At 36.7% G+C, this 13143-nt stretch overlaps 1 protein-coding gene across 1 annotated transcript; it reads right to left on the minus strand.

The window, feature by feature from the left end:
• Positions 1–717: 717 nt before the first annotated feature.
• TNFSF18 (TNF superfamily member 18) lies at positions 718–12440 on the minus strand. The gene is made up of 3 exons (XM_063627387.1): positions 12239–12440; positions 5469–5499; positions 718–3208 (listed from the first exon to the last, which is right to left on the minus strand). The coding sequence occupies exons 1-3, from the start codon at positions 12392–12394 to the stop codon at positions 2862–2864; spliced, it is 534 nt and encodes a 177-aa protein (XP_063483457.1). The 5' UTR covers positions 12395–12440; the 3' UTR covers positions 718–2861.
• Positions 12441–13143: the final 703 nt, after the last annotated feature.

Here is a 13143-nt window from a genome sequence, read left to right on the forward strand (position 1 = left end):
TCTTAGTTTGTAGGGGCAAGGCATATGTACAAATTTCCTATGCATAGATGGGAGACTCACGGAAGAGTCATAATCAGTGGAGTGACTGTCGCAGAATTACAAGTAAACCCTAGAATAGGCATGCATCGTTTTGGATCAAAGAGTAAATGTGTGCCAAAGCATCATTTATAGCTTCTACCTGATGGAAATCTCTAAACTGTTAACTTGTCAGTCAATCAGATTTTGTCTTCTCCTTCTCTCTAATAAAAATATGTCCTCCCAAATGAAATTGCCTAATTGGGATGGAATACAAAGGCAGGAATTTCATTTTCAGGATGTACTGATACACTTCATCTAAGGAGTTTGTTGACTAGATTACACTGCTTTTCAATTAACTGCTGTCTTCAGAAGCAGAAACTTAATCCACAGTCATATAGCATGCTCTCGTTTGATGGGGCAAAATGGAAGCCAAAAACAGTGTGAGAAGGGTTGACAATGGCTTTGATGGTGAATGTGGGCAGTGTAGAGAAAAGGAGGTAGGTAAAAGTCAGAAAGTGAAACTGTTGACTAACTCATCAGAAATGGGAACAGCTATGATGAAAAGCCAGTTGCATCCAGCTCTCACTTCTGCCTAACACTTGCCAAACAGTGTTTCATATGGGCAAAGATTTCTATGATGTACCTTTGTGTTCCCTGGATTACTAACTCTAGTCTGATGACCCACAGATAAATCAGCTGCAATCCAGTTATCAGCATGTTTTATTATAGATTTAAAATGCAGACTACTATGTGAATAAACAGGAAAACAGTATACATTGAAAACAAAGGCTAAAATTATCACATCAGGAAAATTTAAAGGTCACCTGTTGGTAGTCATCCCTCTAGCTGCAGCTGCAGTGACCTCTGCTTGCCCTGAGAAATCACCAGTATGTCAAATTTTTACAATTTCATTTTCTCCCTTAGTCTGCCATGATTATCCCAGGAATGAAGCGGGCGCAGAGAGGAGTCATTAAGGAGAGTTTCACAGTGGTGTGCTGGTGAACTAGCTGTCCAAAAGGAAAATGTGTAGTGTTTGCCAATTTACATGGTATAAATACTCCCACCATAGCCAATTTCAAGAATGCCTACAATTAATAACCAAAGTGCAACATTCCTGAAAATTTAATAATATGCACTTATAAGCTAGCACCAGCCCACTTCAGCACACATTGATTATAACACAACAAAGATCAAGAACACCAAGATTTTATATATATATACATATATATATATACACACACACATATGTATGACACACTTTAATTTCCTGAGAAGATATGCAAATGCAACAGAAACAAGCTCTCCAAGTCTTTGGCCCTGTAGCTACTCAGCAGATGCTTTTTAAAAAGTCATACTAAGAAACAACTTGGCCTCAGGCTTAGCATGCTCCTGAGCAATTTTTGTTACACAAAATACAAAAAAAAAATTCTTTTAAATAGCTTTACATGTAATATTATTTAACATAATGCAGTTTTTCACAAATATCCATAAATATTTTACATTTGTTTACAATGTAATATTATATACCTTTCAACAAGAACCTGCAAGTAGCTAATTTAAGAGTCCAAAAATTTTGAATTAGTGCTATTTATTATTTTAGAAGTTAGCATATTTGACTAAGATGGGCCCTGCAAAGTGAAGAGGGGAATTTGGTTGGGATAAGCCTGAACAGCATCCTGGGTCTCCCTGATTCAGGCAGGAAAAAAAAAAAGTTTTCTGGTAAAGGAAAGATATGTTGCAGCTTCACTCTGCTCACCTTGGGCTAAAGGGGAATATGCTTCCTGAAAAGTGAATTTTCACTAAATTTTAGAGTCTTATAACACGATAGCAGAAATAACAATTCTAAAGCTGAGACAGTGCAATGCAGGGGACAACCCATTGCCTCTTGTAGTCACTTGTCCTATGAGTTGAGGAAAGTTGGCCATGCTATGCTATCACATTCTCATCGCTAAAATTTTCCCCCAAATGCCTGCCCAATTAACTTCATAGAATTGCTACCTGTTTTACGAAAGCACTTCGCAAACTGTGGAAAGCTAGCTAAAAATATTAAATCATTACATGACATAATCCAGTAATGATAATACCATTCTGGGGTTAAACCTAATGATTACTAATGGTTACTCTTTCTTTATAATTAGCAATGTTTAGACACACACACCAACAGTAAGTTCTCACAAAGCTCTACGTGATGGTTCAGAATGACTCCTTTGATAAGGCTTTTTAAAGCACCCTGCATCCTGAGGAAGATAAAACCAAGAGAAATTTCCAGATAGCGTACATTCCATTTGATGCCACTTGTACCTCTATTCCAATAGTTCTCAGATTGTTCTTTATCTTCTAACACCACCATATCTAAAGTAGGGTATGGTAGGCATATCTGTGGCCATCCTATCAGTCTACTTTTTATTGGGAGGGTCTCAGAAGATGGGAGTATGAGAAGAATGAATTACAGCAGCCCAAGAATATGAGAACAAAGCCAGGCTACTGCCCCAGATCCTTTTTGCATACCAGGTAAATCTTCCATGGGAATAGAACTCCATTTTTCCACTCATGAATTCAAGAATTAGATAAAGATTCTTTGAAAAGCACATGTCCTCTGTCATCCATATTTATTTTATCATGGATTAATGATGTATCTCTGCAGATCCAACCAAAAGTCTTTGGCTCTTCCTCTGAGTTTCTTTCAGATAGGCATGATAGATGAAAATTCACATGCAGAGGAGTACTGCTTGTGTTGATTTTTGTAGACAGACAAACTCTAGAAATTGAAAATCTTCTCCCTCCAATCCACCCACTGGCATCTCTACATTTGCTGAAGGGAATGAGGAGATCAAATCAAGTCTCTAGGAGATGAATTGGGGATTTGCTAGTAAAATGACACCCCAGTATGTATTATTTTTTAGAACCTGATGCTCAGAGTTGAATATCAAGTCTATGGTATCCCCAACATGCAATTCATAAGTCCCTCCTACATTTTGGATTTTAGATTTGTTTGTTAGAGTTTGTATCATGTCTTTGTTTTTATACAGCCGCACCTCAAAGGGAGCTACATCATTGTAGTTTGCATTGGGAGCCACTTGGCCATAAATTAAATATAAGCCATTCTGAAGTATCTCCAGCTTCCAGTCAGACACCTTATTCACACAAGGAGGTTTAGAAGATGCCATTTGCCATTTTGAGGGTAATGGTCCTATAAGAAATATACAAGGGATAAAAAAGATGAAAGCATAGTTATTTCATTATTTCATCCTTTTCCACATTGTAGTTAATTATTTACCACATACATGTTGTTTCTTTACCTGATCTACACTAGTTCTCTTCAAGAAGAATTTTTCTATTTTAAGTACCTATCTACTCCTTGTTTTAGAGAAATTGCAAATCCAAAGAGTATTTCTTGCTTGGAGAATTCTAAGGAAAAGAATTTGGAATAGAAAAATGAGTTAAGTGACTTAGCATCTCTTGTCAATTAATATTTGTGGGAAAAAGAAAGGAGAAGAAAAGACTAATGGAGAAAGACATCACAAGCCAAAATTTTGAAAACCAGGGTTGGCAGTCCATGCCTTTCCATGCACTTTCTGTGTAAATACCACTGGCTGTTTATCATTTTATCAGTGAGGCTTTCCTTAATTAAGCTATATTAAAAAGTGTTCTCCTATCACTCTCTCCTTTTACCTTGCTTGAGTTTCCTTATAAAGTGTGTCAGTGTCTAGGATGTTATAAACTAAATTGTTCATTTGTTTATTGTCCATCTTGTATCACCTTGAATGTAAAATTTTTTAGGACAAGTATATCTCTATTTTGTTCATTCCTGTATTTTCAGCACCTGAAAAAGTCCCTGGTACCTGGTAGATGTTCCATAAATATTTATTGATTGAACGATACTTCCAGGTGGCTTTGTGTCTAAATTATGGCTCTTCTCCTCAGTTTGTAGGTATATATCATTTAAGACCTTCTTAGGATTCATTAAATAAACCCCCCAAAAATAGCTAATGGTAAATTTATGAGTTTATAAATAGAAATAACTTGACTATTTAAATATAAGGATCCCTAGTGCAATACTGTCCCAAATGGTAAAGAAAAGGTAAAGCCCTAATCATTCATTTTCATTAGCACATATGAAACTTAAATGTTTGCCTAACATTACTTGGTTTTGCACAGCAGTGTGATCTCACAGCCCCAGGAAGTGCTTTTACCGCCCAGAATGCTTATCTGTTCTGCAGTTCTCCATAATTTTTGTCCTTTGTCCCATAATTAAAAAGAAAACTTGATGAGAAAACACCCTGGAAGAGGTAACATTTTTACTTCAATTCTCATTCATATGAATGACTAATATAAAACTCCGAAGGTAGATTCTGGAGGAGAATGAAAACAGCGATCACTAGAACAAAAGACAAAGCCACCCAGTATCACCAATGAGTTCAGAGCCCAGTAAATTTCTTCTTCCTTGACATGTAATAGGCAATAGGAAGGTCACCAGGAAGAAGGGTCATTGGTTCTCCCATTTAATTCTGTGAAAGGGGGCCACTTAAAGACCACCTTAGCATCACTTGATTTTCTCAACTTTTACCACATCAAGGTAGAATTTCACACATACCATGCATTCCATTCCACTTACGGGCAAAACAAAAACAAAACACAAAGAAAGAGACAAGCAAAAGAAAATTTTCTAATTCCCACAAGCCAAGGAAACCTACTGATTTAAAGTATATAGGAACACAGGGGTTGCAGAGTTAACTCTAGAAATGGTCTGTTCTCAACTGAAAATGTATGTTTGGCCTGAAACCTATAAACAACTTCAAAAAATGTATTTATCTGAAATTTTGCATGTATTCTAAGAATCTAAGGCTCAGTGTAACTGCAAACTGGTGTGTTTTCTAAGCAAATATCAGGTGACTACAAGGGAAAATGACTCAGAAGCTAAGCTTAGAAGAGTAGAGGAAGTGGCCACTTTTCCAACTCATTGCTCTTCTATACATTTAGAAACATCATTTCTATACATTAGAAACAACATTTCCAACTCATTGCTCTTCTATACATTTAGAAACAACAATGGCACTCTCTCACATACTCCACTGGACATTAGCAATATGTGAAACGTGAGAAAGACTTTAAGGAAAGGTTGTAAAAATCTGAAACTTGTTGTGTTTATTAAAACACAGAATTAAAAGGAGATTCCTGGATCTCAGATTCATAGGCCAGTAAGAGAGATGTTCGTTCCTGGCCAGAGATGCAGCCTTCAATATAAGCTTCATCAGGGCATGGGCTTCTTTTGCCTGGTTTACCTCTGAAAGCCTCAGCCCTTCGGCAACTGCCCAGTACATGATAAGTAATTATACATAGTAGCTGAAAAATGAATAAAAGAAAATACAGGTTTTCTTGAGATCACTGACACCTGCCTTCTTGCATCAAATACTAAGAAAAGTGAGAGACATACAAGATCGATTACTCACCAAACTTAGCCATACAGGGCTCCTTAGCAGTCTGTTGGGGAAAGAGAAGATGAATTGATTAGGATGATGACATGACAGTGTCATTAACTTTTTTGATTGATTTATTTAGAGCTTTGGATTCCTGAAGCAAACTACTGTTCTAGAACCATAAAAAAATCCCTCCTTTCACCATGTCTCAGCCCTCTCAGCCTCCCTTTAAAGTTGAGTGGCTCCATCCTTTACCTTTTATTACCTAGCTTCCCTTTTGGGTCTTTTAGACAAAGGTCAAGATCTCATTCCATTACCTAATCTATACCTACAGGACAACTATTTGATATTGGACTGCCCCCCCAACCTTGGGCTCTAAAAGTTTTTCAACAAAATAGCAGTTTCCACACCCCAGTGACTGCACAAGGTGATCTGTTGGCATGTGAAAGGAAAATAATGAAGCTTCTATTTATGTTTATTTTATTTAAAATAGTAAATTAAGCCCTAGAAATATTTACAACTCAGATTGATGAAGCCACCCACATATAATATTCAGATAACTACATGTCATATACAGTATCTGAGATACCCTGAAAAACAGTTCCAAGTTTCAGACTATTGCAATGTAAGGCAGTTCACATGCTACAAGATGCCATCCGTGTGGTTAATTTTCCAAATACAAGTAATTAATGCTAAATGCTCAAAAATACTTTGTAGTAAATTAAGGCATAACCACAAACATTTTTTGTATCACCCAAAGGTGATTGGTTTCCTAATGGCAAAGTGCTTAAAAGACTTTTTGAACTTAAACATGTCACACACTTTCTTTTGTAGGATTTCTCTGGCTGCTATGCTAGGAACAAATTAAACAGAGGCAAGGGCAAATGTAGTGAGACTAGCTAAGAGATCATTACAGTCATTCATCTAGGCAAGAAAGCATGGTGCCTCTGACCAAGGTGCTAGCTGTGGAGATTGTGATACTTGGTTGGAAAATGGAGCCAACAGAAGTTCCTGACATGCATATGGGGTAGGGAATGAGAAGAGACAAAGATGACTCCGGTATCTTAGGCCTGCATAATTGGAAAGATAAAGTTGTTATTCACTAAAATGGATAAGATGTAAGAGGAATAAATGGGGAGGGGAACAATGATGAGTTTGGTTTTGAACATGTTAGTTTGTGATGCTTATTATAAATCCAAGTAAGTGTGTCAAGCAGGCTGAAATTTAAGGAGCTCTGGTGATATGCATTTAGGAGTCTTAAGCTCATAGTTGATGTTTTAAGGAGTGAGATTGTATGAGACCATCAAGTTAGTGGGTGTAGATGGAGAGAAATACTGGGACGTTGTGATGTTTAGAGGTCAGAGAATGAGAAAGAACAAGCAAGGGACAACAGAAAGGAAAAGCTGAGTCTGAAAGGAAACTAGGAGAGTCTGATGTTTGGAAGCCAAGAAAAGAAAGTATTTCATGGAGGACGAGTGATCAGCTGGTGTCAAATGCTGTTGATAGATCAAGTAAGAAGAGTACAGTGAATTGACTGATAGATTGGGCAACATGGTAGTCACTGGAGTTCTTGACAAAATTAGTTTCTGTGATATGTGAAGAGGGCAGAAGCTTAGAATAAATTTAAGGGTAAATGGGAAAAGAGAAGTTGGAGGAATTTTGCTGTAGGGAGAGCAGAAAAAAATGAGTGGAGTTTGGATGAGGATGAGAGATCAAAGAGGTTTTTCGTTGTTGTTGTTATGTTTTAATAGGAGAGAAATGACAACATGTTTTTCCATTGCCATTTGATGGAAATGTTTCTGTAAAATGGATGAGGCATAATATGTAAGAGCAAGGAGAGAACTGTTGGAGCAATGTCCCTGAGTAGGTAAGAGAGGATAAGATTTAGTTCATAGATGGCTTGGATAGGTGCATGGACAATTTATCCATAGTGACAAGACAGAACAACAGTATACCTGGACACAAATGCCAATGAGTTGTTGATATTGGAACTTCTTTTCTCCCTACTTCTATTTTCTCTTGAAATATGGAGGCAACGTTATCAGTGGAGAGTGAGAATGGGGAAGAGTTATTAGATGTTTGAAGAGAAGCTAAAGGTATGAAATCATCCAGTAGAGGAGAGTGAATGGACTGGGGAAACATGGGTTGTTTCCAGAGCAACAGTGAAATCCACTTGAAGGCAGTGGCTGTGAATTTAAAGTAAGACCTTTCAAAAAGTTTTATGTTTTTCTTCAGATATATTCAACAGTGAAAGAACCAGAGCAGTTAGATTTAATCAGCATTGGAGGTTTTCCACAGTCGAGCTTTTGTCATTAGAGTATAATGAAGATAGAGAGAAGCAAGTGAGTGAGTTTATGCAAGGGAGGTGTTAAAGCTATAGATCTTGGAGTTTAGTTGTGGAAGGAAGGAAAGAGAGACATCCATCATTGAACGATGGATTGAAAATTAAGTGGTATGACATGATAAGAATATCCAAAGATGTGTTCTTCCATTTTAATCTATATTTGTCGGGTAATTTTTCAGTCATGATAGTCAAAATCATGAAACAAGGTAAATTAACATATCAAACTTCAAATTGCTGTATCACATAGTGTTGAGCTAAGACTAAAAAATAAAATAAATGCATTTATCACATTATTAAAATATTTTACTTATTTTAGTAATGTTTATATTATATATTAACGATTATAGAAAATATAACATTTTGGTGAAAGCAAAATGGTTTTGCATTGTGAGAGCTACATTAAACATATTATTTGGCTCACCCTTATAAATATCTATTTTGGGTATCTCTTTAGTGCATATATTATTAGTAGTTGTATATAGTATGATAATTAGCATACAAATATTGGGAATTATACTGATAATATGTTATTGAGAGGGAGGTGCAATTAAAAAGTCTGAAAGCCACTATTCTAGGAAATAAATTTTTTGATTCCCTACACTTGTTTTTGTTGTTGTTGTTGTTGTTGTTGTTATTTTTTTGAGACAAGGTCTCATTCCGTTGCCCAGGCTGGAGTGCAGTGGTGTGATCTCAGTTCACTACAGCCTCATCCTCCTGGACTCAACCAATTCTCCCACATCAGCCCCCTGAGTGGCTGGGACTACAGGTGCATGCCACCATGCCCAGCTATTTTTTTTGTATTTTTTTGTAGAGACAGGGTTTTGCCATGTTGCCCAGGCTGGTCTCAAACTCTTGGGCTCAAGCAATCTACCCGCCTCAGCCTCCCAAAGTGCTGGGATTATAGGTGTGAGCCACTGTGCCTGGCCTCTTGCAATTATTTCATCCTCATTTTGGTGTTTCCTGGAAGAGATGTTGAAATTCAATTTAGTTCAACCCATGATAGGGACGTGACAAAGACTCCCTTAACCCCAATTTCCTCATCTATAAAATGGGAGAAATAGTAGCACCTAGCTTTTTTAAGTTGTTGGGGTTAAATGAGGTCGTTTTTAAGAAGGGCTTTGCCTAGATATCCTGCCTGGACCTGTTCAATAAATATTAGCTGTTTGGGTGATGATGGTGATTGTAATGAAGAATTGAGCTACAATTTAAGCACCCATATTCCCAACATTGTACAGCATTGTAAGCATAAGAAACAAATGTAATTTTTGGTCCTTGTTTCTCAAGAAGTTTATAATCTTTCTACAAAGACATGATTACACACCCAAAGCAATTTGGTAACAATCTAAATATGAATGAGTGCCAAAATATGTGCCACAGATAGTATCTGCACCATCTACCAGCATATATGAGATGTGTTCAGAGAAACCTAAAGCTATAGACAACCTAAGGCCAAACTAATTTCCAGAGTCAGAAATTCCAGATAATGTACCGCAGGCTGCTTTATGTCTATTTAGTGCTACAGAGACCATCACTGTGATACTCTCTAATTATTGCCACCACTAAAGATCCATCTAATTGCAAAATCATCAATTTGGCTGTGAGATATAGTCTTTGATTGAGAGAGTGATATAGGTAGGCAAAGACTATCCATATTGTTAAATGATCTTGTTAAATTTTTGCCCATTATTATCTCATTAATAGTAATGGGGCAAATATTAATCACTACCATCTACTGGGAGCCTACTATATGTTAAATACTCTACTGTCTCATTAATCCTTATCACAACTCTATAAAAATTAGGTTGCTCATTTTGCAGATGAGGAAATGAGGATGAGAGGGATTAAGTAACTAGCCTAAGGTCATGCAGCCAATAAAACGCAAGAATGAGATCCACACCCAGCCTGTCTGGGTCAAAACTCTCACCCCTACCACTCTGTGGGGGAAGTTTCTATTTATAATTCTGCTGATGTTTGGAAGTAGTAAATATCCACTTTTAAAGACACATATGGGTTAGTTATTTTTGCTTACAAGGATCAGTTGCTTTTGTAACCTCTTCTTGATTTAAGGCTAGATTTACATAGTTGGGCTCAAAATGGCCAAAACAATCATTCTCTCTCCAAACCAACCCTAATCAAATCATCAGTGAAAATAAAATCTGCTCTGCTTTTAAGTACAACTTCCCCTTCTGAAAGTATCCTTCATTTTGCTGAAACAGGAGACTCTGCTGAACATTTGGTTTCTTAGTGATAATTCCTGTGAGATTATTTTCACTGAGGGATTGACCAAACTCCTTGGAATCACAACTATCCTTTTAGTTAAATATTTTCTCAAAGAAGAGAGGAAAAAAGAAAAAAATTGACCCAAGGAGCCAAGCTTCCCATCTAACACTTTTTAAAGTGTTACACTTTTTTTTAAGTGTACACTGTTTAAAGTAGTGTCTAGACAATCTGGAAAGTGGGACTTTGTATATAAAAACTAGAGTGGAGACCAAAATAAAACTTCAAGGTTCATGGGTATTGTGAGAATGTGGAAGTGGCCACATCATAATGAATCACTATCTGCCAGCCTCTCAGACCTCTTTTCCAGAGATATTTATTTGTGGTCAGTAGGGAAAGGGAAGTACAGGTAAGTGGAAAGTGAAATGCAGAAGCTAATATCATGCATGGCTGGCCAGGCCACTGGCTTTTCCCATAGAAACAAATCCTGCAAGTGTCCTGTCAGAACAATATTCTAAAAACATTTTATACTTCCCCAAATTTGGAACAAACTCTGGGTTATCTTTAGAGGCAGAACCTTTCATTGAGAAACTGGCTGTAGGAGAAAGAAATCAGAATCAGAGCTCAAACACATGGGACTAATCCAGTTTGATTCTGAAGAGAGGTGTCCCAGATGATCTGCCATTATTAGACTTTCTCTTTCCCTTTGCAAGAACTACTGGGTGCCTTTGGGAAAGGCATCTGTGTATTCATTCCCGAGTCATATGTAGGAACTGATGATGCTTATATTCAGTGTTCTTCAGGGTTATCTGGCTAATTAATCTTATAATTTTTAGAAGAAAGAAGCATTTCCAAATTTAAGTTATTACTATTCTCACCCTTCCCCTTCTTCAGAAATCTAGACACTAAGAATTTCTGACAATTCTTTCTTTCAACTTCACTGACCCAGAAAGTTCACACTTCTGCTTCATACATTTCTTGAGAGAGCAGGGTTGTAATTAGAAATGCCTCTGTTGCACATAAGCCTTGTATACAGTTATGGGATACAAATTAATGGGCTACTGTGGAAAAATTGGCCAAAGCTATACCTACACTAAATTAATATCAATAGGGGACTGCTTCCTCCTGCATCTTTTCTCAATTACTTTTACTTATCTTAAGTGGTAGAACTATATCTTTGAAATCTTTGCTGGTCAGTTCCCTTAAGAAAAGTGTTTCTGCAGTCACATTTCAGCTCTTTCTCAGATGGACATATACCACTTTATTCTCCCCAAAACTTAGAGTCTTCAAATTTAGCCAGAAATAGGCTAAATCCTGAAATAAATAAAGCATTTCTTATTTTCTTTTTGATCAGTGCTATGTAGTCAACTGTGAGGAAAGATTTTTTAGTAAAGAACAAAACTAGTCTCCATTCCCAGTGTACCATCCCATTGTCTAGGCCCACAACTTGGCCTGCATCTCAATGGGAAATTCCTGACAAGCATCAGGGGCTTCCCAAATAGATATGGGCTTTCTCCTTCCTCCATGAAGTCTTCCCTGATCAACTCAATCTAAAGTCATTGTTACCTGCTTTTGAATGACTTAGGCATTTATTCTTCATACTACCCTTAAATAAATTCTTGATCATGACATTTTATAGCTAGAAGAAACATCATAATAAATCCATTCCCCTACCACCAGTTTTTTTTTTTTTTAGATAAAGAAGCTGCAAACTAGACAGATTAAATGTCTTTATCAAATTTATACAGCTGGTTATTAGGAGACCCAGAATGAGAATCCAGATCTTCTTATGCCTAGCTCAGGGCCACTTCCCTCCTCAACCACCTGTCATTTACTTAATCCTGTCTTTCACTATTTTTGTAAGTCTTTTCCATAAATAAGACTATAGCTTGCATCCCATTCCTTGATATTCATTCATATTTTTACCTTTTTTGTTCCACCAAGAGCTATAGCAGAGGGAGGGAAAAATACTCCACAGGCCCCTGTCAATTGGCTTAACCAATTCTCTCTATCACAGTTCTGCAGCTAACATTTAGCATTTTCTGATACCTTTTATCTCAAAACCTTTAGATAAACTTCAAAAGCCATGTCATGACAATATTAGAATCGTATTTACATTATGTATACGCATCTCTTCCTTCCAACTATTGCTAACAATACTGAGTGACAATGATAATAACTAGAAAGCAAATAAATAGAGGATTATAGCAAATAGTAACCTTAGGTACAATTGCCTCCTTACCTCTAATTGGAGAAAAATAAAGATTAGCCAACTGAAGGAGCAAAGAAATAGCAACATAACTATTGAGCAAAAGAGCCACAGCTTCCAGGATGATCTCTGAGCTCCTTGAGTTCTTGAATGGCTTAAAGGCATATTTTCCAAGTGGCTCAAACACATTTTTGGAGAAATGAGAGCTGCGGAAAACAAAAATTCACAACTGATGGGTGAAGGATGCAATGTCATGTTTTGTAGCAATATGGTAATTAGTAGTGGGTGTGGAAGGCGGAGTTTTCCTTCTGTCACTGTGTTAGAAAACGATACTTACAACTTAAGTGCTGACTCTCATTTGGCACCAGGTCAAATACAACAAAAGGAACAGAAGGCTGAAAGCCAACACAAACTCAGAACATAAAAACAAAACAGAAGGGAAGTTCAGAGGGGAAAAAAAATAATTCTTTCCTAAATCAAAAGGCAGTACAGTGCGTGTGTAGAGGAGCCTTGGGAGAATAAAGTGGTGTGCTCTCATCTAAGAAAGTATTCCAAATTATTTCTAGATAAGAAAATTACTTTTTATAAGAAAAAATAAAGTTTGAGATTAAGCCCCCTATCATACTCCAGATATCACGTACATGAGCGGCAGAGTGTTAGGAAGTTGGAGAGGCTAGGATCTCTAGTTTGGAAAAAACAGTTTTAGTCAAGTCATCATCGTGTGTACCTTAAATACACACAATTTTTATTTGTCAATTATACCTCAATAAAGCTGGAAAAATAAAATCTATACTCACAAAAACGTTTCATCAATTTCTAGTGTGCAGAATGCGTTCATTCTGAGATATTCTCTAGAAAAATCAAGTGTATTACAAGAATTTAATAAAAAATTGTAAATACAACAATCTCAATTTCATATTTCATCATTTTTAAACCAT

Source organism: Symphalangus syndactylus, chromosome 12 (assembly GCF_028878055.3).
Source record: "Symphalangus syndactylus isolate Jambi chromosome 12, NHGRI_mSymSyn1-v2.1_pri, whole genome shotgun sequence".
NCBI classification, from domain to species: Eukaryota; Metazoa; Chordata; class Mammalia; order Primates; family Hylobatidae; genus Symphalangus; species Symphalangus syndactylus.

Excerpts from the sequence above, each read along its gene's own strand:
- TNFSF18 (XM_063627387.1), bottom strand. The coding sequence starts at position 12,394 with ATGTGTTTGAGCCACTTGGAAAATATGCCTTTAAGCCATTCAAGAACT. Across the intron at positions 5,500-12,238 it reads TTATTTTTCTCCAATTAGAG|ACTGCTAAGGAGCCCTGTAT; the intron begins GTAAGGAGGCAA and ends TTTCCCCAACAG. Across the intron at positions 3,209-5,468 it reads GCCCTGTATGGCTAAGTTTG|GACCATTACCCTCAAAATGG; the intron begins GTGAGTAATCGA and ends TATTTCTTATAG.